The sequence below is a fragment of the Anomalospiza imberbis genome, chromosome 4 (assembly GCF_031753505.1).
Source record: "Anomalospiza imberbis isolate Cuckoo-Finch-1a 21T00152 chromosome 4, ASM3175350v1, whole genome shotgun sequence".
NCBI classification, from domain to species: domain Eukaryota; kingdom Metazoa; phylum Chordata; class Aves; order Passeriformes; family Viduidae; genus Anomalospiza; species Anomalospiza imberbis.
Genome location: NC_089684.1, coordinates 28,290,347 through 28,312,894, shown reverse-complemented (window position 1 = coordinate 28,312,894; position 22,548 = coordinate 28,290,347). Strand labels below are relative to the sequence as shown.

At 41.8% G+C, this 22,548-nt stretch overlaps 1 protein-coding gene across 28 annotated transcripts in view; it reads left to right on the top strand.

Moving 5' to 3' along the window:
* ADGRL3 (adhesion G protein-coupled receptor L3) overlaps window positions 1–22,548 on the top strand; it is a 490,120-nt gene that overhangs the window by 426,773 nt on the left and 40,799 nt on the right. For 20 of the 28 annotated variants that reach the window (XR_010998235.1, XR_010998234.1, XR_010998236.1 and 17 more), the window contains 4 exons: window positions 20–240; window positions 6,981–7,047; window positions 8,507–8,598; window positions 21,421–21,447. Coding sequence is in view for 25 of the 28 variants with exons in the window: in XM_068187649.1 (XP_068043750.1) it covers window positions 20–240; window positions 6,981–7,047; window positions 8,507–8,598; window positions 21,421–21,447 (407 nt within the window). In the remaining 3 variants the exon portion in view is untranslated. The remainder of the gene's footprint in view (window positions 1–19; window positions 241–6,980; window positions 7,048–8,506; window positions 8,599–21,420; window positions 21,448–22,548) is intronic. The other 8 variants (XM_068187633.1, XM_068187636.1, XM_068187643.1 and 5 more) reach the window with 1 other exon arrangement.

Here is a 22,548-nt window from a genome sequence, read left to right as displayed (position 1 = left end):
CTTTTCAATCCTCACGCAGATTGCCTGTGCCGTCTTTGCTGCCCTCCTGCACTTCTTCTTCCTGGCAGCTTTCACCTGGATGTTCCTGGAGGGGGTGCAGCTCTACATCATGCTGGTGGAGGTTTTTGAGAGCGAGCACTCCCGGAGGAAGTATTTCTATTTGGTGGGGTACGGCATGCCTGCGCTGATTGTGGCCGTGTCGGCGGCAGTGGACTACCGGAGCTATGGCACGGACAAAGTGTGAGTGACCTTGGCATTGCTCAGACCTGCTCAGTAGAGATGGGAGTGGGGACAACAAATGGACACGAGGAGTCCAGAGGGTTTGTTCAGAGCTCAGCCAGGAGGCATGCTTTGCCTTCTCTCTGTGTTTCTTGCAGGACAAATTCCGCAGTATGAAATGATTTGCAAAGGTATTTTCTAGGGAAGTCATTCAAGGAAAATTTTGTCACATCATTGCATAACATCAGCAGTGGTGACTGTCCCTAGTCTCAGTTTGGTACTATATCTGCAAGGTTCTCCTTCTCTAACCAAAGAGTATTTCTTATTTGGATGAAGATACTGCTTTCTTCCTCTTTTTTTTAAATTGTTCTGTCAAATTAACAGAGCCTGCAGGCAAAATAGGTAGTGACTGTGGAGTGCATTAGGCTCTTTGCAAATCAGAACAGCTCTATCATTCATCATTATGAATATTCTTAAGTGTTTTCAACTTTGCTGAAGCTGGTATGGAAGCACAAGTTAGATTATCATGCAACACCATCAAATGGAAAACAAGGGGAAGATTGAACCTTTGATTCTCTTTGCCATCTTTGCTACAGTAGGATTAACAATGTGGTTTTATTGACCTTTTTTTTCTTCCCTTGTCAGTCTGCCTTTCCAGTCTCACTTTAACTGAGTTAAGGGCTCAATACGAAGGCATACATAGCAATGAGCCAGTGGTGGTTCTGAAGCTCATTTTTTAGCATAGATCAGGTCAGGCCATGGCAGCATTTGATTTTCTGTTAGGTTCAACTGCAGATTTTTTGCCTGAAACCATATTTGTATATATGAACCTTTATTTCTTGAAAAAGCAGATCTGTGGAGCAGTGGAACTGCTCAGGATCCATTACCATGCCAGCAGGCGGGCTTGGATCCCAGATGGATATTTGTGTTGTGTTGCTCCCATGAGTAGGAGAGCAGTGACCTGAATTTGTATAAATGTCACGCTTTGTAGAAAGGAAAGGAAATGGCCCACACAGATAAGGGTAGGAGGGTGTGAGTTTTTAAGGATATCTGCCAATTTATCCAAAGTAGTTTGACTGACTTTTACAGGCCTAGAGGGCAAAGAATAGGTAACACAACAGCTGATTGCCATTTTTGAAGAAGATTTTCCATCAGTTGCCACCTGCTTCCTGCCCCAACAAGCTCTTCTATTCACTCCCCCTCTTGAGCATTATATAAGCACCTATTAAATCAGGTATAGAAACAGTTTGCCTTGTCCCTTTAAACAAATTTATTCTTAACTGTGGTGTTCCTGTGGAGGACATATCTCTTCACAGTGCCCTACATGGGGCACATTGAGCCTCAAACGTATTCCAGCAGTCTGGAAAGGACAGGACATCTGCCATTGCTGGAGCACTGTCCTAACCTGTCTGGTTTGCAGTGTAGTATTTTGTGGCTACTTTACACACTGTTCACCCTTTGGCTTTTGCAAATAGACCTTGTTTCCACAGACCTTGCAAATAGACCTTTTGCAAATAGACCTTGTGCCCAAATGTTTCCACGGCATGGAAGGTACAGGCAGAAAGTTTGGCTGAAATTCACTGAGGGCGAACACTTCGCTGTCTTGGCATTGAAGAGGCAGCAGTCCTGTGTGTGTGCCAATAAAATATGTCTCCCTCACCACAGCACGAAGTGGTATTTTTAATGACTAAACATGTATATATAATATTTTGCAAATAAATATTTACAGAGATTTGCAAATCTAAAATATTTATTTATAATTTTTAATTCCAGAATGTACAATTTTATCACGTTCTCATGGAGGAAAATAAAAACCATACAATATGTTTTGTAGAACTATCATGCTCCATCTGGTTGATGGATGATGATGTATTTTTCAGTATAATGTTATTAGAAGGGTAGAACTGATTAGAATTTGTAGTGAACTGTATGCCAGGCATACATAATTTGATTGCAAGAAGTTGCTTGGTTTTGCCAGGTTTTGTAAAACATTCTCTGGAATATATTACTTGCCTCTCTCCGTTATTTACTGCATTTGTTTAAGCAGGACTTATGGAGCTGTTAGTGTTATTTGTTTTTTGCCTGGCATTTGGTACCACCATTCATACATCCTCAGAATGATTTGCTTAAACATGCAGTGTAGGGTTTTCTTGATTTCATTTTCCTTTCTAAATCCAACCCTCCTGTAACACATGCCCAGATTACATAGCCAGGAATGGGCAGTTGTTCCTCCCTCTGTCGCTTTACTCCTCACTTGGTGCTTGTGATTTTCTGAAGTGTCTCGTGTCCTGTTGTTCATATTGCCATTTTGAAGTAGCTGCTCCATAAAGATACTCCTATACACTTAATTAATTCAAGGATAGGGATTGATCCTTTTCCTACTTTTTTTTGTTTGTTTGTTTGTTTTAAAACAGTTCAAACCCCTTATATTAGGAGATTAATTTACTTTTGTGACTAAGCAGCAGCATAGTGATTCCCTTAAAAGATCATCCCATTCAGGCTAGCTCAACTGTGTTTGGTCCTTTCCCCCGAGATAAATCAGAAATGTTGTGTCTCACCTTGTTCTGATTGTAACCCGTCAAGTGAAGATGAAAATCAGGAAGCAGACAATGTGGTTTCCCCACATTGCCAAAGAGATTCTGGCAGTGCTCTCATGAATATCCAAGTTACCATTTCTTACAGGCCATGTCTTCAGCTGCTAGATCTTAAATGGCCACAGCTCAAGTTTTGCTGCAAAAAAGAAGATATTGGCATTGTATTTAAAAAAAAAAATTAAAGATACATCATTTGCCTTATCCTGTGTGTTAACCAAATCCATCCATCTCCTTGATGGATATGATGTCAAGGGTCATGGTAGGCAATGCTGCAAAATGCAGAGAAAATAGTATAGAAAATAGTATTTGCATTTGTAGTTAGTTTGAAAATAGCTTGCATCTAAAATTCAGTAAAAGCTCAATTATGCCTTTAGCAGCCTTTGGGGAGACTCATGCTAGAAGCAGGCCATCCCAAATCAGCAGCAAGAAGCTATTCCATATTTCCATACTTCCTTGGGTTTCATATCAAAGCCTCTCACAAAAGTGCAGAGGAAAGCAGCTACACTTTGAATGGTTCAATATATTTTAGAAACTTGTAGGTATATTCATTCACTGGTGATCAAATCCATCATGGAAGGGATCTCTCTTTTGTTTCTCCCCCCTTCTTCTCCCCTTTTGGAATGCTATAAAGCAGGATATACACGGTAAGCAATCCAGCTGTCAGAAAGCAAAATTAAAGCCCTGTGTATGTACACAGCCTCCGAGTCCATCAGCCAGGCGCCGACATTTCATGCATGTAAATGCTGCTCAGAAAATAGCATCTAACAATGTGGTCTGTCTTGGGTGGCTCCACTGAACTTGTTTTATTTGCAGTGCTGCTGCCAGTATCTGGAGGAGGAAGCATGAGCTATGTGGATGCTGAACTCCATTAAGCAGAACCTATATTGCACCCTCGAAAGGCATGTCTGGTGCATAGATATCCCATTACTGCACCCTGACAAGGAGGCTGTACAGCCACATGAAACAAACGGCTGAGCTCCCATGAACAACATGATATGTTTAGGGTTCTTCAAATTTTATGGTCCAATGGCAGCTAATGATTGTTTATTGGTTATATTTAATGCACACCAGGGATAGTTTAGTATCTGATTTCTCTTCATGCAGAAAATAGAGTAAACTCTTTGTAGTCTTTATTACTTGGGCAAAGCTTTAGGTGACTATTGTGAGTTGCCACTGTGGAAAAGGAGGAAATTAAAAAGTAAAGGAGAGCAGTGCCACAGAGCTTGTGACAAGAACTGAATGCATTGGGGTGACTCCTAGAAGAAGCAATGGGGTTTTGAGCAGTATTCCCTACATACACACATTTCCTGATAATCCTTTGCCTTGCACTGAGCCCTGAAGGAGCTCATTTGCTTAATGGCAGCACAGCCTAAACTTGTAATGTGGCAAGTCCGTGCTCACAGCGCAGCTGCGCGTGGAGGGTCACAAGTAACTCAGCAGCCCAAGATTAGCAACTCTGGGAAGTGAGTTGCCTGATTGCTTCCTTGTTTGGAGGAGCTCATTTATGCAGCTCATTGTGTGTGGGGGTTTTTGTCTTCTAAGGCAAGAAAAGCTCAGTGTGGTACTTGTCTGATTAGCAATTTACAGCCAAACAACGCAGTTGGCGGGAGGCCTGTGTTTTGATGTTTTGGTCTTAATTTGCATTTTTAATGAGGTATGAACTAAACAGGTTCAGAGTTTCACCTCTTCCTAATGACCACCAAAAACCCCATTTTTTTTTTTTTGTCCCCCAAGAGTGAGTATTATACGCAATTTCATAGAAAGGCAAATTTTCTATTCAAACAAATAAAAAATGACATTGCATTTTTTGAAGTGCGCAGAGGCCTAAAAAAAGCCTTCTCTGTTTTCACAAGCTTGCTCCAGCTTAGGTGAAGCCATCTCTCCTAGGGCTTCTTTTGCTCCATTCCTTGCCCCCACTTATCCTGATGGCAGGACCTGTTTCTCAGCAGCATCTGTCTCTTGTCATTCAGTTGTTTTCTACAAATGAAGAGACAAATATTTTAGGGAAGTGGGCTGGAAAATTTCATTGTTTTTGCTGTCTGGAAAAGGTACCAGTTGCTTTGCTCTTTTGCTCATTCTGTATTTCAGCTTTCCCTAGTATTTTCCCTATGTTCCAACCGATATGCATTCAAAACCAGCTGCACTAGATGTGACTGAAAGGTGATCACCATGCTTCAAGAAGAAAAGAGAGGGTTTATGTTTTTCCTCTTCCCCCTTTCCAAGATCCAGGTCACTCTTTATGCTGAAGGAAAACCAAGTTGGTAGTGACTAAAATACAGTGCTCCCAACTTCTGAGCAGCAGGGGCTGGGAGTTGTTTTAAATGTTAAACTGTCAAAAAAAAAAGTTCAAAATATTTTCATTAAAAAAAAAAAAAATCCCCACAACCCTCTGAGTCCTCTCCCACACACCAGCACTCATTATCAGTAGAAAAAAAGTGATGGGGCTGCGTATTCTGTGATTTATATGCAGCAGCTGAGGCATAAGCACCAGATACTCATTTTTCCTGAGAGGGATGGGGTAGATATAAAGTCTGAAACACCGTGTAAATATGTGAGCTGCTGCTATGCGGACATCCTTGTTTAGGAATGGGGGGGCACTTTTTACAGGGACTTCATTATCCTTGAAATCTCTATTCCTTTGTCAAATCTAGTTGCAATTGGGTGACATTTCAGATGTTATTATGGGTGATACACAGATGTCATGATGACATAAAGCTTTTCCTATAGGGAATCAGACTCAAGTAGTTTCGAGTCACTCACGTTGTTCCACTACCAGATGCCTCTAAATCACCTTGAACTTCAGCAGCCACGGAGGAAACAAAATTTCCCAGCAATCGCTCTGAAAGCCTCCGTTTGCCTCTCACATTAAGATTTTGCTGCTATCATGTGAAGATTCTGGATGAGCAACTGCAGAGGCAGTTCAGGAATGACAGTTACGGAAGTGACAGTATTTTAATTTGTGACAAATAGCCTTATGAGTGTGTGTATATATATCAATACATCTCCACCGCTGAGACCTGAAATTTATATGGTCAGGAAGGAAAATGAGAAGTTTTCTCTGCATATTTGAATTTATTCGTATTTTGGCTTCTCCCATTCACAGAGGTTCAGGGCATGCTTTATTCTCTCATCAGGCATCTCCTGCTGATCATCTCCCATGAGGCTGCTGGCACAGACCTTTCTGCCTGTTGCAAAGTCCATTGGAAGGGAAAAAACATTAGGCACATACACTAGAGCTGTCATTTGTGAGAATTGCTATCTCCACCACCCTGATAAATTCATATATACAGTTCCTGTCACTTGCCTAATCATGAAATTATGTCGGATGTTTAGTATAAGAGTGGTTTTATGCTTTCTCAGTGCTTTGTGTATAAACGGAACTGTGATTTGCAGCATTGCAAAGACGACAAGATACTATTATTTTAAACATCATGTGAAACTTTCTTAGAATTTACATTTGTCTGTCTTGTAACGAGTCACTTCCATTTTATCTTCCTGTCGCCTGGAATGAACTAGGAATGGAAATGTAATTTCCCAGGGGCTTTAAAAAATGTGGGGAGTATTAAATGCGGTTGAAATTAAGCGATTAATAATTTAGTTTTAGGCCATGAATCAACTTCTTGTGATAGCGCAGACCATATGCAACCCTGGAAACATTAGTGGAAACAAAATACTCAGGAGGTTCAGGGAAATAAAACACTTTAAAGGGGAAGTTGCTGAACCTAATTAAACCTCAGCCTTCTGTTATCCAATTCATGCTTCCTGTTTGCACCAAAGTTTCTCTGATGTATTTGCTAGAGAAATGTCATCTTGCTTGACAGCTGACAGACAGCTTGCATTGCATCAGAGAAACTTTGGTTTCTCTGTGGATGTTCATCAGACCCCTTCCTTAAAAAGACCCACAGTTTAAGGAGTTTTTCCAACAGATGCAGAAAGCCTTGTGCCATTTTCTCCCTGCTTCCTCTAGAGGTAATTATCTTACTCCATCAATAGCGCTGTCAGAAATTGGGCACATAATTCAGCATTTAAATGAACAAGCAATGTAATATTTCCTGTCTCCCACCGGCGTGTTATGCAGCTCACATTCTTCTCTGTCACTCGCTCACTCTTGATGTATGTCCTGGGTGCAGTCCTTGAATGCCTTCTTTCCCCTGTGTTTCATTACAGATGTTGGCTCCGACTTGACACCTACTTCATTTGGAGCTTTATAGGACCGGCGACCTTGATAATTATGGTAAGAACTCCTAATTAACTACTCCGTCTCTCAGGTCAAGAAATAAAACTTTTGCTGTCCCTTTTCTCTTTATCTTTAATTTACACAGATTAATTTGAGGAAGGCATGTTCTTCTTTGACCCTACCTGGCATAGCAATTAGACCCTCATTATGAGAGGCTCTTGGCATTGCAAAATACTTGATCAAAATGGACCAGAGAGCTTCAGAATGGGCACTTGCAGAGTTTGGTTTCTACGAGTGGACATTTAGAAGTGCCAAACTGTTTTGATGCCACTCACTGCTCACACCCTTTTTGAATTCAAGAGTGAAGTTTTGCATTGATAATGCAAAAACAAAAACGAAAACAAACAAAAAAAACCCCAAAAACAAAAACAAAAAAAAAAAAAGAAAAGAAAATTGGGAGGGGGGATGAAGAAAAGTCCAAAAGTCCAAACTGGAAAAGAAGTTCGATGAGGGTTTTTCCTAACCAGCAGACGTTGAAACTTGTGTGACTTCATGTTTAGCATATTGCCAGCATATCAGCTAACACAGCAACAAGGTAGAGAACCCAACTTTAGAGACAGCTGGAGTTTTCTTTTCTTATACTTTAATCGCTACAATATGGCTTATATAAACCATCCTTTGTTTTGACTAGGCTACAGTTTGGCTAGCGCAGAAAACCAGGCGCTCTCACTTCAATGCAGACATTGTCTCTGCTTCTTCTGCTTCTCCTGCAACTTGGGAGCCATTTCAGCAGCCTTGCACATCAGGAAGGGGGCCATGCCACCAACTACTACTATAGAGGGGTTTTTTTCCCTTAAGCAATTCATTTATAAAAAGATATCTTCCCTTTTTGATTATGTCTCAAATCCTAGACTGGCTTTTTGGGAAACTCCTTTCCAGGAATTGGCCGCCGCTGAGGCATGGAAACACTATCGCATCTTTTACAGAACAAATCAAACCCTTTTTTATTTTTATTTTTCAACTTTGCATTGTGCTAAGCATCAGTTGTGATTTCCCTGCCCATCTGCCCCATTACAATGTGTTTAAAAGGTGTATTCACAGAAAAAAAGATGCTTTTATGCTTCATTACAATGGGGCTGCCTTAGTAAGATGCATGGAGTGATTTTTCACGACTGTACACATCTCAGACACAGAGAAGCCCTTACAGCAATTATTTTTAATTTTCCACAATGTTCTTTGAAGCACTTCAGTTGAGGTTAGAACCAGCCTTGTATCAGTAGTGCCACAGCTGTGATAAGGCTGTGGCAAGGCTGTGGCATCACCAGTCCTGTAATCTACAGGCCAGGTTACCTTATAAAATGCTTAGAAATTTTCTGTGATTCAGTCACTATAAAGCTGTACCATGAGCTAATTTCCTACAGTAACCCATCTGTTACAGAGAATGAGCTGACTTTTTCCCCATCATGTTGTGCTGTGTCACATAATCCTTTTTTTTTTTCTTCCCCCTCCATTACAGCTTAATGTCATCTTCCTTGGGATTGCTCTCTATAAAATGTTTCATCATACTGCCATACTGAAACCTGAATCTGGATGTCTTGACAATATCAAGTAAGTGGTTTTTCTCTGCCTGTTTCAGTCTTTTCCTGTTTATTCCCTCATTCCTCTGAGGTGTGAAACAGGGGAGCCAGCTCTGCCAGCAGCAGTGCTAACCAGCACTGTAGAGTGGTTTCTAAAAGATACCAAGTGGCTGATGATGAAGCACTATACTGGGATTTGGCTGCAATTGTTGGCATTTTCAGTTCAATTTTCCATGAAGGAGGCAAAGCTACATTTTCTGCCCTTGAAGCAGGTAACCTTCTAGTCTAAGTAAAGGAAATTGTGCCCAATAATTACCAGCTAATTATTGCAGTCTCTACAGGGAAGGTGTTGAAACTGTTGATTATTACAACTTTTGTGTGCTCTGAGGGCAGCTGCCTTACTTGTTTTCTGTTTGTTTTGGCCCCTGACAGATTCCATGACCCAAATTCTCCTCCAGAGTCTGATAGTGCTTTCAGCAAAGTTATTGAGGATTTACCAGGGGGTGCCCACATCAGCAGGTGGATATGCTTGCCAGCCAAAGCATGTTTTGCCCTTGTACTGGGTTAACATCTGAGCCTGGGCATCTTACTGTCTAGCAAGCTGCTTCATTATATTGGTAGAGTATTTAGTTTCTGTCAGTGCCTGTTTATTCAACTACCTCTGGCTTTAATTACTCTTTTCAAAAACACAAGCCAGATTTCAGGTGCAGCGCATGATAAGATTGGGAGCCTGCTAATTAATAAAACTATCTAAGGAGCTTCAGGAGGAGGAAATTGTTGGGAGTTCAGCGCTTTACTGCTCACCCAGGAAAGGAGGGCGTGATGCAACATGGCTTGAAGTGGGCTCTCCTCTCTTTCACGGTAGGAAAGGGAGAGCAGGCATAAGGGGAGCTTGTTAGAGGATGTCTGAATTGCACACTTGCAAGGCAGCTCTCAGCAACGCTGCTGTTCTTACTGCTGAGCTGCTCTTGCAGATGCAGCTTTAATTTAAACCAGGTCAGGGCCCCCCCCAAAAAACTTTCTCAGCAGGCAAGGCTTGCAGTCCCATTGCTGTGCCATGACCTGGCATGGTCCTTTGGGTGAAGTTTTAGTTCCTTAGGTACAGCTTCTCCCTCAAGGGTTGGGAGGAAAGGGAACTGGAGTCTGCACAAATGCAAGAGACCCCAGTGAGCTCAGAAACCCTCAGAGCCCTCGTTTGCCCAGGTGGTAGGGAGCCTGCTCTGCAAGGAGCCTCAATTTCTCCTGCCATTACTCTGCTATAAAATGAAATTAGAGGAGCAATCCCTCCTGGATGTCCAGGATTGATCCCAGAAAGATAGTCTGTCATTTGGTCTTGGATGAGGCATTAAAGGCATGGTACATTTAATAACATTTATTAATATGGCTACTTGTCATGCATTAGTGCTATGGGATTACTCGCTGAGAACAGTCTCTCTAAGGTAACCCACACAAAATTATCTTACAGTATGACATTTAAATTAAAAACTGGGAAGAAGAAAAACAACAAAACCCTTATATTAAAGCAGAAATAATAAATGCTTACTGAATAATCTTCTTGGGCTAATCTCTAGTATCTTTGTTTAAAATGCCAGGAATTTATACAACCAGTTGCATCAATTATAATGTCATTGTAAAATATTTTATAGGTTCTTTGGCAGATGAGTGTCTATTCCTGATTTGACTTCATTAAAATGTTTTGAAAACACAAGCAATTAAAATACTTTTAAGTATGTTGCTGATACTCTTCCAAATGTGTTGCTTCATTACAAATTACTTTTTATGCTTGAGAAAATAAGAACAACATAATATAAACTCGGGAAGACCCCAGACTCACCCCAGGAAGTTTATCAAACCAAACATTTCAGAACAGACTTGATTGTAATTTCTGAATACCTAAGCAGGCCATCATTAGCTCTCTAAATTCAAGACATGTGTTGTCTCAGTGTTGGATGTGCTTGAGTTAGGAGGAAGTGCAGATTTGTAACAGAGAGGGGAATTCACCTTGGAGGGAGGTTTCCTAGGGAAGAAAGGGGCTTGCAATCTCAAGAAAAGTTTTTAGTAAGATCATAGTTGTCTTCTACATACGATCATAGTTGCAGGTAAGATCGTGGTCTTCCTGCACAGTCATTGGCTCTAAATCAGTTGCAAAACATGAATGTGTTACAGCAGTTCTGGAATGAAAAGCCACAGAACATTTATTTCACAAGGGACCACAAAGATCCTTTCTGAGCCACCCTCCATGGGTGTACAGGGTTAGTAAAAAGGCACCCAGGTCTCAGAGCCTTGCATCTTCTTGTATCAGTTCATATTTAATAAAACAAATCAAACCGAGGGCCTGCATTGGAGGGCCCCTTGCTGCCGTCTGCATGTAACAGTTTTACAGCACATGGAGAGCTGAATGAGAGCTTGTTCTCCCAGCTCATTTATTAGCATTACTCTGTGTTAGGCTGTGGTGAAGCTCTCGCAACATAAATCCTGAGCCTGTTTAACAACAGCAAAATATTTGATTCCCTATGGCAACGTAAAAATAAAGGCCATAAAATATTTTAATAGGCTGTTAATAAGCGCCCCTGCAATCTGGTCCTTGCCTATGTCACTTTAAAGGTTAGAAATACATTATGAAGTATAGAAAATAGAGAGCCAAATAACTCCACTTAAATTAATGAACTTGATAAGGGATCAGGTGTCACCTGGGATACCTTTAATTACTGCACCAACAGAAAAACTATTCAAAGGGCAGTGCCTGAACCAGATGTTGTGTGGCTGATAGATTTGTAGGTACTGTGCAAAGTTGTAAAAATAAACTTCCCTAACCTTCAGGAACAGTCCCTGGATTATTGTGCCAGCATGGGAGATTGTGCTATTCCTGCGGTGGGGCACTGGTTACCCAGGGCTTACCCAGCAAGAGATTTAATGAGTACAGAGCTGGTTTATTTTTGTCCTTGTTAACTTTTCTAGCTTAGCCCAGTCTTTCACGAGAGAAGTAGGGTAACTACATATGTGGGTCCTTCACCCTGTGCCAGTGGCATCCTCCTTATATGACAGGTTGCTACTGTGCCAGTTCAGTGGGTTGTGCCCACTGAGACAGCAAGATTCGTGCTCTAGTCCTGCTTTTGAGGCATGTAGCCAGGAAAAAATGTGAGCCTGTGTATGTGGGATATGTTGTTCAGAGCTGCAAGAGTTTCTGTGCCTGCCACTGATGCCAGGAAGATATTGGCTTCCTTTTCATAAGAGGTACTATCCTCAAAAGTAGCATGCTTTTACCTGGGCCCTTATGAAAAAGTTCTGTTTGATGTCTTCCTTCAGTATATTTACACAGAATGTTTAAGGATTCATCCAGAATGGGGTGCTCTTCTGCCCTTTAAAGATCTCTTTAGTAGGAAGTGACACAGACCAGAATGCCCAAACAGCTACCTCTTGGGTGGTGTGTGTAGCTTCTCACCATGCCTCCCCAAACACAGACTGGGAGGGGGATTTTCCTTCCCAGCCTTTTACAATGGCTTTTTCTGGGTGCTTGAAGTCCACTGTGGCCATTCCTCTTTCATCTGTGTGTGGCTTGTTGGCAAGCACAGGTGAGCAGAGATGGGCAGAGAGGAGCGTTGTTTAGTCCTGGGCAGCTCTGCATACATCACTTGTATCTCACTCCTGGCCCATCTGAGGCTAAAAATGGCATGCAAAGGGTGCACAAAAAGGCTCTTGAGCACAAACTAATTTGCTGTCAACAAATGTACCCAGGAAGGCGTGGTTTTGGAAGATTGATTCCCCCAGCCTTTACAAGCTTGCAGGGAAGGCACATCTTTCAAGCCAGGGACTACATAAACTTTTTGGATGGCGAAAGCCTGCTGTGCTGCTTGCACCTGTAGCCTGTGAGGTGGAAACTGTAGGCATATCAGCACAGTATTGATGCACTCTTGCTAGCAGATGGCTCCTCATGAGGATGTGTTAGCAGCTGGAATTCTTCAGAGCAGCTGTGAGGCTGTTTTACCAGAGGTTGCTGTTGTGTTGAGTGATTTCTGGAGCTGAGCAGCCCAGAGGCTCTCCTTTGTGCTTTTCCATTGTGCCAGGAAGATGCTGGATGTGCAAAATGTCTCAGATTGTCACAGACAAGACTACACTGGATCTTCTTCATATTCACATTCCCGTAGGAAGACTCATGTGACAATGAAAAATACATTATATGTGAATAGTCCAGCACGGTTCTTCTATTTTCCATCCATCATCTCCTTTCCAGGTGGTCAGGTGTGTACTGTGGCAGCTTGCACACCAGGTTTCCATCCGACCCATGGCAGATGCTGCAGCACAACAAACCATCCCCATTTCCAGATGCTTAACCACCATTCTCTGTGCAAAACAGGGTTTCAGGTGACGCCTTTGCATTGTGTGGCAGTGCAGTGCTTGTGCTGCAGCCATTTAAATGCTGCTTATTCAAATCATTGTGGTTATAGTGAAGGGGAAAAAAGAGGAGCTACACTGATGGTAATCCAGATGCACTCTTGAGGATATATAGTGAAATCTGAGCTCTTGTCTTTGGTGCAGTCTCTCATTGTGCACTGTGTGGGGCTCATTAGTTAATGACACGGAAAACTGCTGGAAAATTGGGAGGGGAGAGCAGGCATTCAGCTAACAAAAGGCAAGTCCTACAAGCAGATTAAGAGGGTTCATCAATGGGGGTCGAGGAGCTGCTGCACCTGAAGTTACAGTGGACTTTTCCAAATGGCTGGAGGGGAGAGGATCTTTCTCAGGAGAGACCAGAAGCCATCATTTTTTCTTCCTTACAGATACTACCTTTCCTTTGAAGTTTCCACAGGCATCCATCCCTTCTCTCCCTGGTGCTGCCTGGCTGTGGTTGAGTCTGTTAGTGTTTCCCCAGGCCAGACCAGACTTCCTGACATTCTTCTATGTTGTAGTATGTGGCAACGAGATTTTATTTTGTTTACTTTGGAAGAGCAACACATCAGCTGTAGCTGCCAAGAGCAGTTGCAGACCCAAGAGAAGGCAGGCAAGAGGCAAAGGACTTTGCCAGTTTGTTTCCCTTTTTGTCCCATTTTATTGTGTTAATTGGTTTAGTCAGGGTATAGCCTGGGTTGTGCCATAGGCCACCTGCATGCTCTTTAGAAAGCACAACATGTGGGGACCCCTTCAAAGAGGAGCGTGTGAGGCTGTAGTCCTGGGTTTGTTGGAAAAAAGTCATTTAGTGCAGTAGAAACTCACCTGAAAGTCATCCTGGAAATTTAATTTTCTTTCCTTCAGACAGGGAGGCCAGGGTCTTAGCTGGGAGCACTTTTGTTGCTAAAGAGGCACTGTTAATTAGGGACCTTGAGATAGTTTAATCCTGGCATTAATCACTGCAGTTGTGCTGCAGTTTTCTTCCTCTTGTGGAAATCTGCTCACATCCCATCTTCCACAATGAAAGAATAAGCACTATGTCAAAACCATGAAATTCCCTAGAAAAACATCTATTCTGAGCGCACAGTAGATGATGTTTTTAAGCATTGTGACCGGATTCACCAGAACACACGCTCAAATTCCATTAATGGGGACAAAGCAAAAATGTCCTGCATTGCAGCCTTCAGAAATCAATCCTCAGATGACCAAAACGAGCCCTGCTCAGCTTGCTGGCTGCCATGGAAGTTTCAAGTGGCCACAGCTAAAGGCACACAACCCTGAATTAATGACTAAACAAAATCGTGTGTGTTCTTTCAAGTTTCTGAGTGGAAACAAAACTCACACCATACTCCTTTATTTGTATTTTTTTTTTCCATAGAAGTCTTTTACTCAAAGGCTTGCAAGAAATAAATTTTAGAATGCACAGCTTAACAGCCAAAAGTAGGAGCCAAACGTTAAGATTTAACCTAGATTATTACTATATAAAACCTTGCAAAGCTCAGTCTGGGCTCTTTCAGGGAGTCTGGCCCAGGTTGTGGGAGTTGAAGGATGGGGAGCACCAGCCACAAAACTGAGGAGCCCCTTTTGAAGATATGCCTCTTTTAAAACCGTTACCATAGCCTGCTCTCCCCATATGTTGTATGGGTGTAAGTGATTATCTGCTCATTTTCATGCTTCAACATATGTATTTTATTTAAAGAGACATGACTAATCCTAGCCCCCAGATTAGCTTGTTGTTTCAGTCCTGTGGGTTTGCTTAAGCCATAAAAAAAAAAAAAAAAAAAAAAAAAAGAACTGAGTTAGGTAGAAAATTGAAAACAAAGGTTAAATAGAACTTCCAAAAATCATCTGCAGAAATGTTTAATTTAAATCCTTGATTCAACACAGTGGTATTGTGCTGGCAGGAACAGAGGTTTACCAGTCTAGTTTTATTTACTCACCTGATTGAAATGCAGAAAAAAGTAAACATACTGAGTTTGGTGCAGTGGGAAATGAGTTAGACTTTTGAAAATGGAAGATTTTTTTTTCTCCTTTGATACGAAGAGCTTACATTACCAATGAAGAGCAATCATTTGTAGCAGGTATGCTTTGACTAATGGAAGATTAATTTGTGCTTTGTTCTAGCCATTCTAGAAACAAAACAAAGTAGGAGACAATAAGGATTATTCCAGCTTTTTCTATGGAGATTTAAGATCCTCTATTGTTTTCCAGATCTTCCTTGTTTAATCATAAAATGATCCAACTTAGAAATAGTTTGTGATGACAAAGGGTCTGGAACTGAATATTGCTTTGTGTTCACCCAGGAGACTGGACTTGCAGCAGCAACACTTCAATCCCTCATTACCTCTGGGTTTGTGGTTGCTTGGGAGTGCAGAGGGAGGACACAGTACAATGAGAGGATCCAGTTCTTGAGAGCTTGCCCAACACAGCATCTAGGTGCAAAAGGTCCATTCCTTTATCTTCTGAGTTCTCAGATTTGTGCAGTAAGGGCTGAGAGTCTGGCAGCATGAACACTCCCTGTTAGGAGCAGCAGGTGTGGAGAGGAAATTTTCATGCACCCATATCCTGATTGGACATTAGCTATAACTTAAGTAAAACAGTGCCTATACAGAATGAACTCTCTTTAAAAAGATTTTCATACAGCCCTACTAACAAAATAGGAAGATGAATTGAGTGGGCTCTTCAGGAAGAGGGTGTTGAAAAATCTCTCCTTCCCACTCAGCTAAATGTGCTATATGCAGCATTTTTGGACTCCTCTGACTTTTGGGGACAGCATGGTCAGAGCACAGCAGCTCCAGGGATGGCTTCTGGAGAGGTATCATCCATGGAGAGGATGATCTGATCCTAGGGAACCAAGAGGACTCCCGAGCCAATGTTTGGGTCTGCATAAACTTGGATGAGAAGCAAGTGTGTTTAAAGAATGCTTGGGACATGCAGACAGCACATTCTCTGTCACCAAAAAGCTTAAGAGGAGTGTTTTGCAAGGATAACCAAATTATCTGGGCACTTTGGAAGATGAGGAATACCTTTTTCCTCCTTTGGAAAACCTCCCCCTCTGCAAAGTTTAGATATTAGCCATGGAGCACTGAGCTGGGCATTAGAAACGTCTTCCCTCATTTTCATTGTCCCAGAGCTCAGGCCACGATCTATGTGTTTCATATGGCCTTTAGAGAGAGTACCGTGTCTTCACAGCCTGATGGTCAATGAATCATAGATTTATAGAATATCTTGAGGATCATTGAAGTCGAGCTCCTGGTTCTACACAGAAGAACACCAAAAGGCATTTTCCAAAGGCTTCTTGAGCTCTCTCAGGGTTGGTGCTGTGACCACAACTCTTGGAGAGCCTGTTCCAGTGCCCAAACACCCTACAGATGAAGAACCTTTTCCTAATATCCAAGCTAAACCTCCCCCAACACAACTTCTGGCCATTCCCTTTGGTGCTGTCAGTGGTCACCACAGAGAAGAGATCAGTGCCTGCCTCTCCTCTTCCCCTCATGAGGAAACTGCAACTACAGTTGTAAGGTCTTCCCTCAGCCTTCTCTTTATCAGGCTGAGCAAGCCAAGAGTTGTCTCGGATCTCCCTGGATCCGGTGTTAGAAAGCACTGTGCCATTGAGTCCCCTGGTTAACTCAGTGCTGCTCCTATGTAACCTTCATCTGCATCTCTGCATGAGCAAATTGAACAGGCAGCCTAAAGCAAACCCAGAAACACCACTCGGAGTTGGCACAAAACAAATTATGTACAAGCTTCCTACCAAGAAAAGGTATGGCACATTTATATTTTGCCCAAGGGCTGAGTTTATGAGCACCTCAGAGTCAGAAACCCTGCCAGTGCTGGAAAAACATCTGAGACTGCACTTTTGTCTGCGTGCCTTTTCCCACAGAGATGTTGATGGCAGCATCTGATTTCATTTGTTGCAATCTGCTGCTGTTTGAGTTTTTCACAGGAGAGTTTGGTTGATACCTGATTGTTTTGATTTGGGGGTTTGGTTGTTTACCTATGTTTTTGTGATGGTTGTGTTAATGTTGAATGGTGATTGTAAAGCACCCACTGAGATGTATTGTCCTTTCTGAATCTAAAAAAAACAAAAAAAAAAATCAATCAGTGATTATTGATTTGAGAGAGTGTCCTGGAAGATATTTAATACCTACAATCTTTCTGTGAACCCATAAATCATGATTATTGTTTTAAAAGGCCATGCATTTTAAGCACTTTGTCAGCAAGCCCTGCTGGTGCTATTTGGATAATACAAATGTGTCTAAAGGCTTTGCTGAATCCATATAGTGTGGAAACAATTAGATACGTGGTTACACATCAGTGTGGCTTGAATAATTGTGCCATGCCTTTGCAAAGTGAGGAGGAAGGAAATAAACAGGGTAAGCAATTCTGAAGGTAATTAATTACTTACAGAAAATGAGGTGAACTTAACTCCAATTGCAATAATTAAGGACAAGTCTGAGAAAGCAGGACATGACTTCCCTGGGTGAGTTGAGCAGAAAGGGATGATGCTTTGCCTTTGGCAGAAAAGTCTAGCTACTGGTTGCCCCAAATTATAGGCTTAGGCATCACATAGGGCCAAGAAAGGTTTGGCCTCATTTGTCTGAATAATATTTGCAGATCTAGGGGTGGAAATCAAAAGTGGCTATGGCTTTCAATATATATAAAATCACCCTTATGCCAGGTGGTAAAGCCTGAACATTTACAGATCTTCAAGGCATGTAAAGGCAGGAGTTTCTCCTGCAAATGAATCTGTGGCAGGCTCACTGACCCCTGAGATGGTTACCGATGTCTTGAGGGGACTGGCCACCTACTGGCAAAGACAGTGCGGGAACCAGAAGATGAGAATGGTAAATGACTTGGAAGGCTGTGTGATGAACACCAGCAGCCTAAGGAAGGAGATTAGGAAGTCATTTGGCTTCATGCCATCAAGGTGGTAACTTTGTCACGAAATGCAAAGGCAAAATCCTTTAAGCACTCTTTTATTGCTTGCTATTGATTTTTCTCGCCATGAAGATGCTTCTTCACTAATTAACGATGAACCCGTTTGCTTTATGAGGGGAGTGCTGGCCTTTCCAACTCCATCAATAAATCAATCTTTCCTAATCCTTGAAATTAAAAAAAAAAAAAAAAAAAAAAAAGCAAGCACAACATCCCTACTACTTCATATTGGCAGGCAGTGGGGAGACACAATAGCACACTTTATTTTGTGTTTCCCTCCTGCTTGCCTGCAGGAAACATCTGCCTCTCTGCTTTATTTGCACCATGTTAAAATTAATTCCATGGGTCTTTCTGAATGCTTTTGTGGGGGCACATCATCCATCTGTTTTTAGTTGGGTTTCATCACCCCTAACAGCTACTAAAGGTCCTGTATACTCACTGTGGTGTTTTTCCTTGCTATCCAAACAGTTATTTTGGGGCCCAAGGCATCAGTCCATGTGCTTACTGAGCCTTTTCCTGCTATCATACAGATGGGGAAATACTTGGAATTGTCAAAAGAGAGATAAATTCAAGTTAAGTAAAGTTAAACTGTAAAAGGTTGTAAAAATGATAATATGTAAAGTCAATTAGTTATGTAGAGTTTTATTAAAGACCTAGGATTACTCTAAATGTGGCTCAAAACTACAGTTTGTTAAATTAAAACACAAAAGAAAAAGCTCTTTTCAAAGCATAAGAACACCAGCCATTATGCTTTTTAAATGAGAGCTGAATAGCTGCTTTCTGAAAACAGAGTTTCTCTGTTCAGCAGCATTTTGGAACAAATATTCGTGTGAGGGTAAATTCTTGACTTGCTTTTCCTGCTGCAGAAAAAGTGAAAGCTTTAGCATTTCATGGTATTGCTAATCCAGATACAGGAAAGTCATTTGTTTCATATAAGTTGCAGATTGTCTGTAACTGTTTTGGGCTATCCATGTATATCCCAGCAATTCGGTCTCCTGATGACAAAAGGGTGTTTCTTGGGGTTTTAAAAGGATAGGCAGTGCAAACGGGGTTCCTGAGCTTAGGATGAATTGATTTTGAAATTCCTTAAGCATCAAAACAAGGATATAAGTAGTTAATTTTAAAAACTTTTTCTTTTTTAAGTATTGGTCTGGAAGTATAGACCAAATATAGGAAGATAGAAGGTAATGTGAACAATCTTTTCTCATCACTGAAGGAGAAGGTACTCTGGGAAATTGAAAGACATCTAACTTAAACAAGATTTTGAAAGAGTTTTACATGATGTGTAATTAACCTTAAGAAGTCTTTGCCCGAAGGTAAAGTCAGGGCTTTTTTAAGATTAGAAAATGAATTAGGTATTTATACAGCTTGGTAGACCATCCACTATCCATCATCTGGGCTGCAAAGAAACACAAGGGAGGTGAGGTAAGATTTCACAGGTTCAATGAATAATGCAGCCACTAAAGATCAGCTTTTTACCTTCAGGTATTTGAAAGTGGAGCCTCCACCTAAGCCATCATTCAGGTTTCCTCTGCAGTCAGTGGAGAAATGTATTTCTCCATTCTTCAGGGAATGGTGAAGCCCCACCTACCTTAAATACCTGTTCTTTTAAGGGATAAATTCCTCTTTGGGAGGGGAGCAGCGTCACATAATTTAAATGCAATGGGCTATATCACTTACTGCCAGCTATTGGATGAATTTAACCAAATCTGGAGATAGCACTTCAGATGCAGCATCTCAGGCTGTGCTAGGCTAGATTTTACATCAGTTTCTGCTTCAACTATTACTTGCTTTTACTACTAGTGAATATAATCTCAGTTTTCCAGTGAGCACCTCCATTTTTCTGGGAACTGAGGCTCTTCCAAGGCTTTTCTCTTGTCTAAGTGATAGGTTTTATGTATTGCAGATAATGACACAGTAATACTGCAGCACTGATAGGTTTCACAGACTTCACCAGTAGTAAAAAAAACCAAAACATGCTGAAGTAATTTTTGTCAGAAATTGTTGCTAACACAAGAGTTAAGCTCCTTACAGCACTTGAGTTGCTAAAATGAAAAGGATTGTATTTCATGAGAGGTACAAGACACTAAATTCTACGGCCCCTGGGAATTAGGCATCTTTGAAAATCTCACTTCTTTAGGCACCTGTTTGCTTTGGGCAGTGGGTCCTGGACACATCCATGTTGGAAACTGGGTAAAAACTGCTAAGGTCTTTTTGGTGGTTTTCTCCTGAGCTGCTTTGAGATGTTAGCCTCAAGCTTAAAGGGGATCCAAGTTTACCAGTTTTACATTTTGTCTGTAGAAAAGATAAAATGGAACCTTCAGCTGCCTTGAAGAAATGCTATTATGGGTTGCTGAAAAACTTTGTGAAGGTCTGGATAGTAACAGCAACAATTCTAATTCTGTACTTTTATAATCTAGTGCTGGTTGCTTTTCAGTGTAAAGTCTTTACCATAAAACCTGCATGCTTGTGAACACAGTAGAAATCCAGGCCCTGCTCCTGCCCACGCTGCTGGCCTGACAGCTCCAGATTGTCTCATATCTTCATTTCATTTATTTGCATTGTAGGAGAGCTGCAGGTTGCCAGTATTGACCCAAGGAGGTCTCAGCAGGATGGACTGGCCCTGCCTGTGTTGACAGGGGTAATGAGATGAACATATTGAGCCATCCTCCATCTCTGGCACCCATGGGGGTTTCTGCAGGGGATCACAGGTTCAAAAGCTCCATGTCAGTGGGGAGAGGAAGCCTGGGAGTTGTTGCACGTCACCTGGCACACAGGCAGGGTTAGGCACACAGCCTGTCCCAGAAGGTATGGGAGACTCCCCATGGAAAATGGCTGCAACTAATCTTGTGTACCCACGGTGACAGGAGCTGAGTGATCCAGCTTGGTTTCTTCATCACTGCAGTGAGCTGCTTTTCACCCTTGCCTGGCAGAGGTTTTTCTTTGCTCTTCCCCATGAAATGGTAGTAAGTAGGTCCATGTCTTGTCACCCAGGGCTTTAGAAGTTACTGATGCCATTATCTTAAGAATGCTGCAGTCTGATTCATAATGTGACAACTTGGAAGCTCCACTTTGGAAAAGTAAATGGCAATAAAGATACTCCTGTAACATGCTCCGGCACCACAGGCTGGAGGTGTGGTGGAGTTTTGCCCCTTGAGCACGTGAAAGCTGCCTGTGGTGGCTATGCTGGGGTTTCAAAACTTGTCTTCTCCAGGGACAGCCATGTCATTTGAAAGGTATCTCAAAGTCCGTTGACAGCTGTGGTATGGTGGCCAGGAGGAGTAGCTGCAGCACACAGCTAGCGATGCCTGCTTCTGTGCATTAAGGCAGCATTCCCAGTCATGTTTCAATTCCCTGGGGCAGCAAGCCAGGCTGGCTGGTGTGTTCCAGGTGCACCTGGTGCCAGTCCACCTTTGGTTTTGGTGATGGCTGGTGGGAGAAGGGAGGGGAGCTAGCAGTAAACTCTATTCTCTATGTCATTATATTTCTAATGTTGGTGTTCTTGTCTTTATGTCTATGCATTCTTTAGCTATGAGGATAACAGACCCTTCATCAAGTAAGAATGACCTGAATGGCTGATAAATTTCATTTATCAGTGTGGTCTCATGAACCAGCTGTCAGATCAATATTGAAAAATCATTAAAGCTTCTGTCATTCGCTTTTGAGGCAGAAGAGCAAACTGTGCAGGAAAATGGTCAGGCATACAGCTAAGGTGCAGAGTAAATGTGCTGCATGTGTATTGCCAGCCAATTGTCACCTTATTTGCTTTATATTCTTTGATTGGATGTTACTTGAATCCAAGGTGAAAGCTCCCAGTTTAATCCTGCGTAGTACAGACTTGTTCTACCAATAACAGCCTCTGGTCCACTGTGCTCGGTCACTGGGATTGCTTTATGGTAGTATAAATACAGAAGCAAATTTTCAAAAAGGTGCTTGGCTGCTATTCCCCATGATTCCCTTTCTAGTTAATGGGAGTAGTGCAAGCAAATCTGTGTGCATTGGTGGCTCCTTATTTATTGGAGTACCTCCTAATTGTCCTTAATTGTAAACCACTGATTTTCAAATGCACCAAAAAACTGATATTTTTGTTTCTTTATTGCCAAAAAAAAAAAAAAAAATCCACTACAGGAAAGAAAAGCCATGGAAAAGCAGCAGCAAGTCTGTACAAAGAGCAAGATAAAAATCTCAAGCTGCACCAAAAAAAAAACAACTCACAAACCTGTGAAGAAAGCCAAAAATGCCTAGAAATTATATACTTTAGGGCAGCCACGCTCTTTCTCCTGCAACCAAAAAATTAATGTGCAGTAGCACAAAATAGAAGCAAATCAACTTTGCAGTAGACTTTCAGTTTGTTCTTCTGGTGAAGAGTCCTTTGTATTCGTTCCTTCAGCACCATTCCCATGTTCTCTTTCATCGCTTGGTTCTGGTTTTTGCTGCGGATGCAGGATGGAGCTATTCTCAGTAATCTCCATGTCCTTTTATCACCGGGTCTTGTTTTCTGAGGCACAACACTATTAATGCGTGCAGTTTGCACTGTAGGGGGTCTTCTAACCCACAGATTCCTTTCCATCACTGAAGGTAGCATATCTTCACTAAATAACTGTTTCATTCCTGTACACCTCTGCAGCCAAAGGCTCTTTAATCAGATTCAAGAATG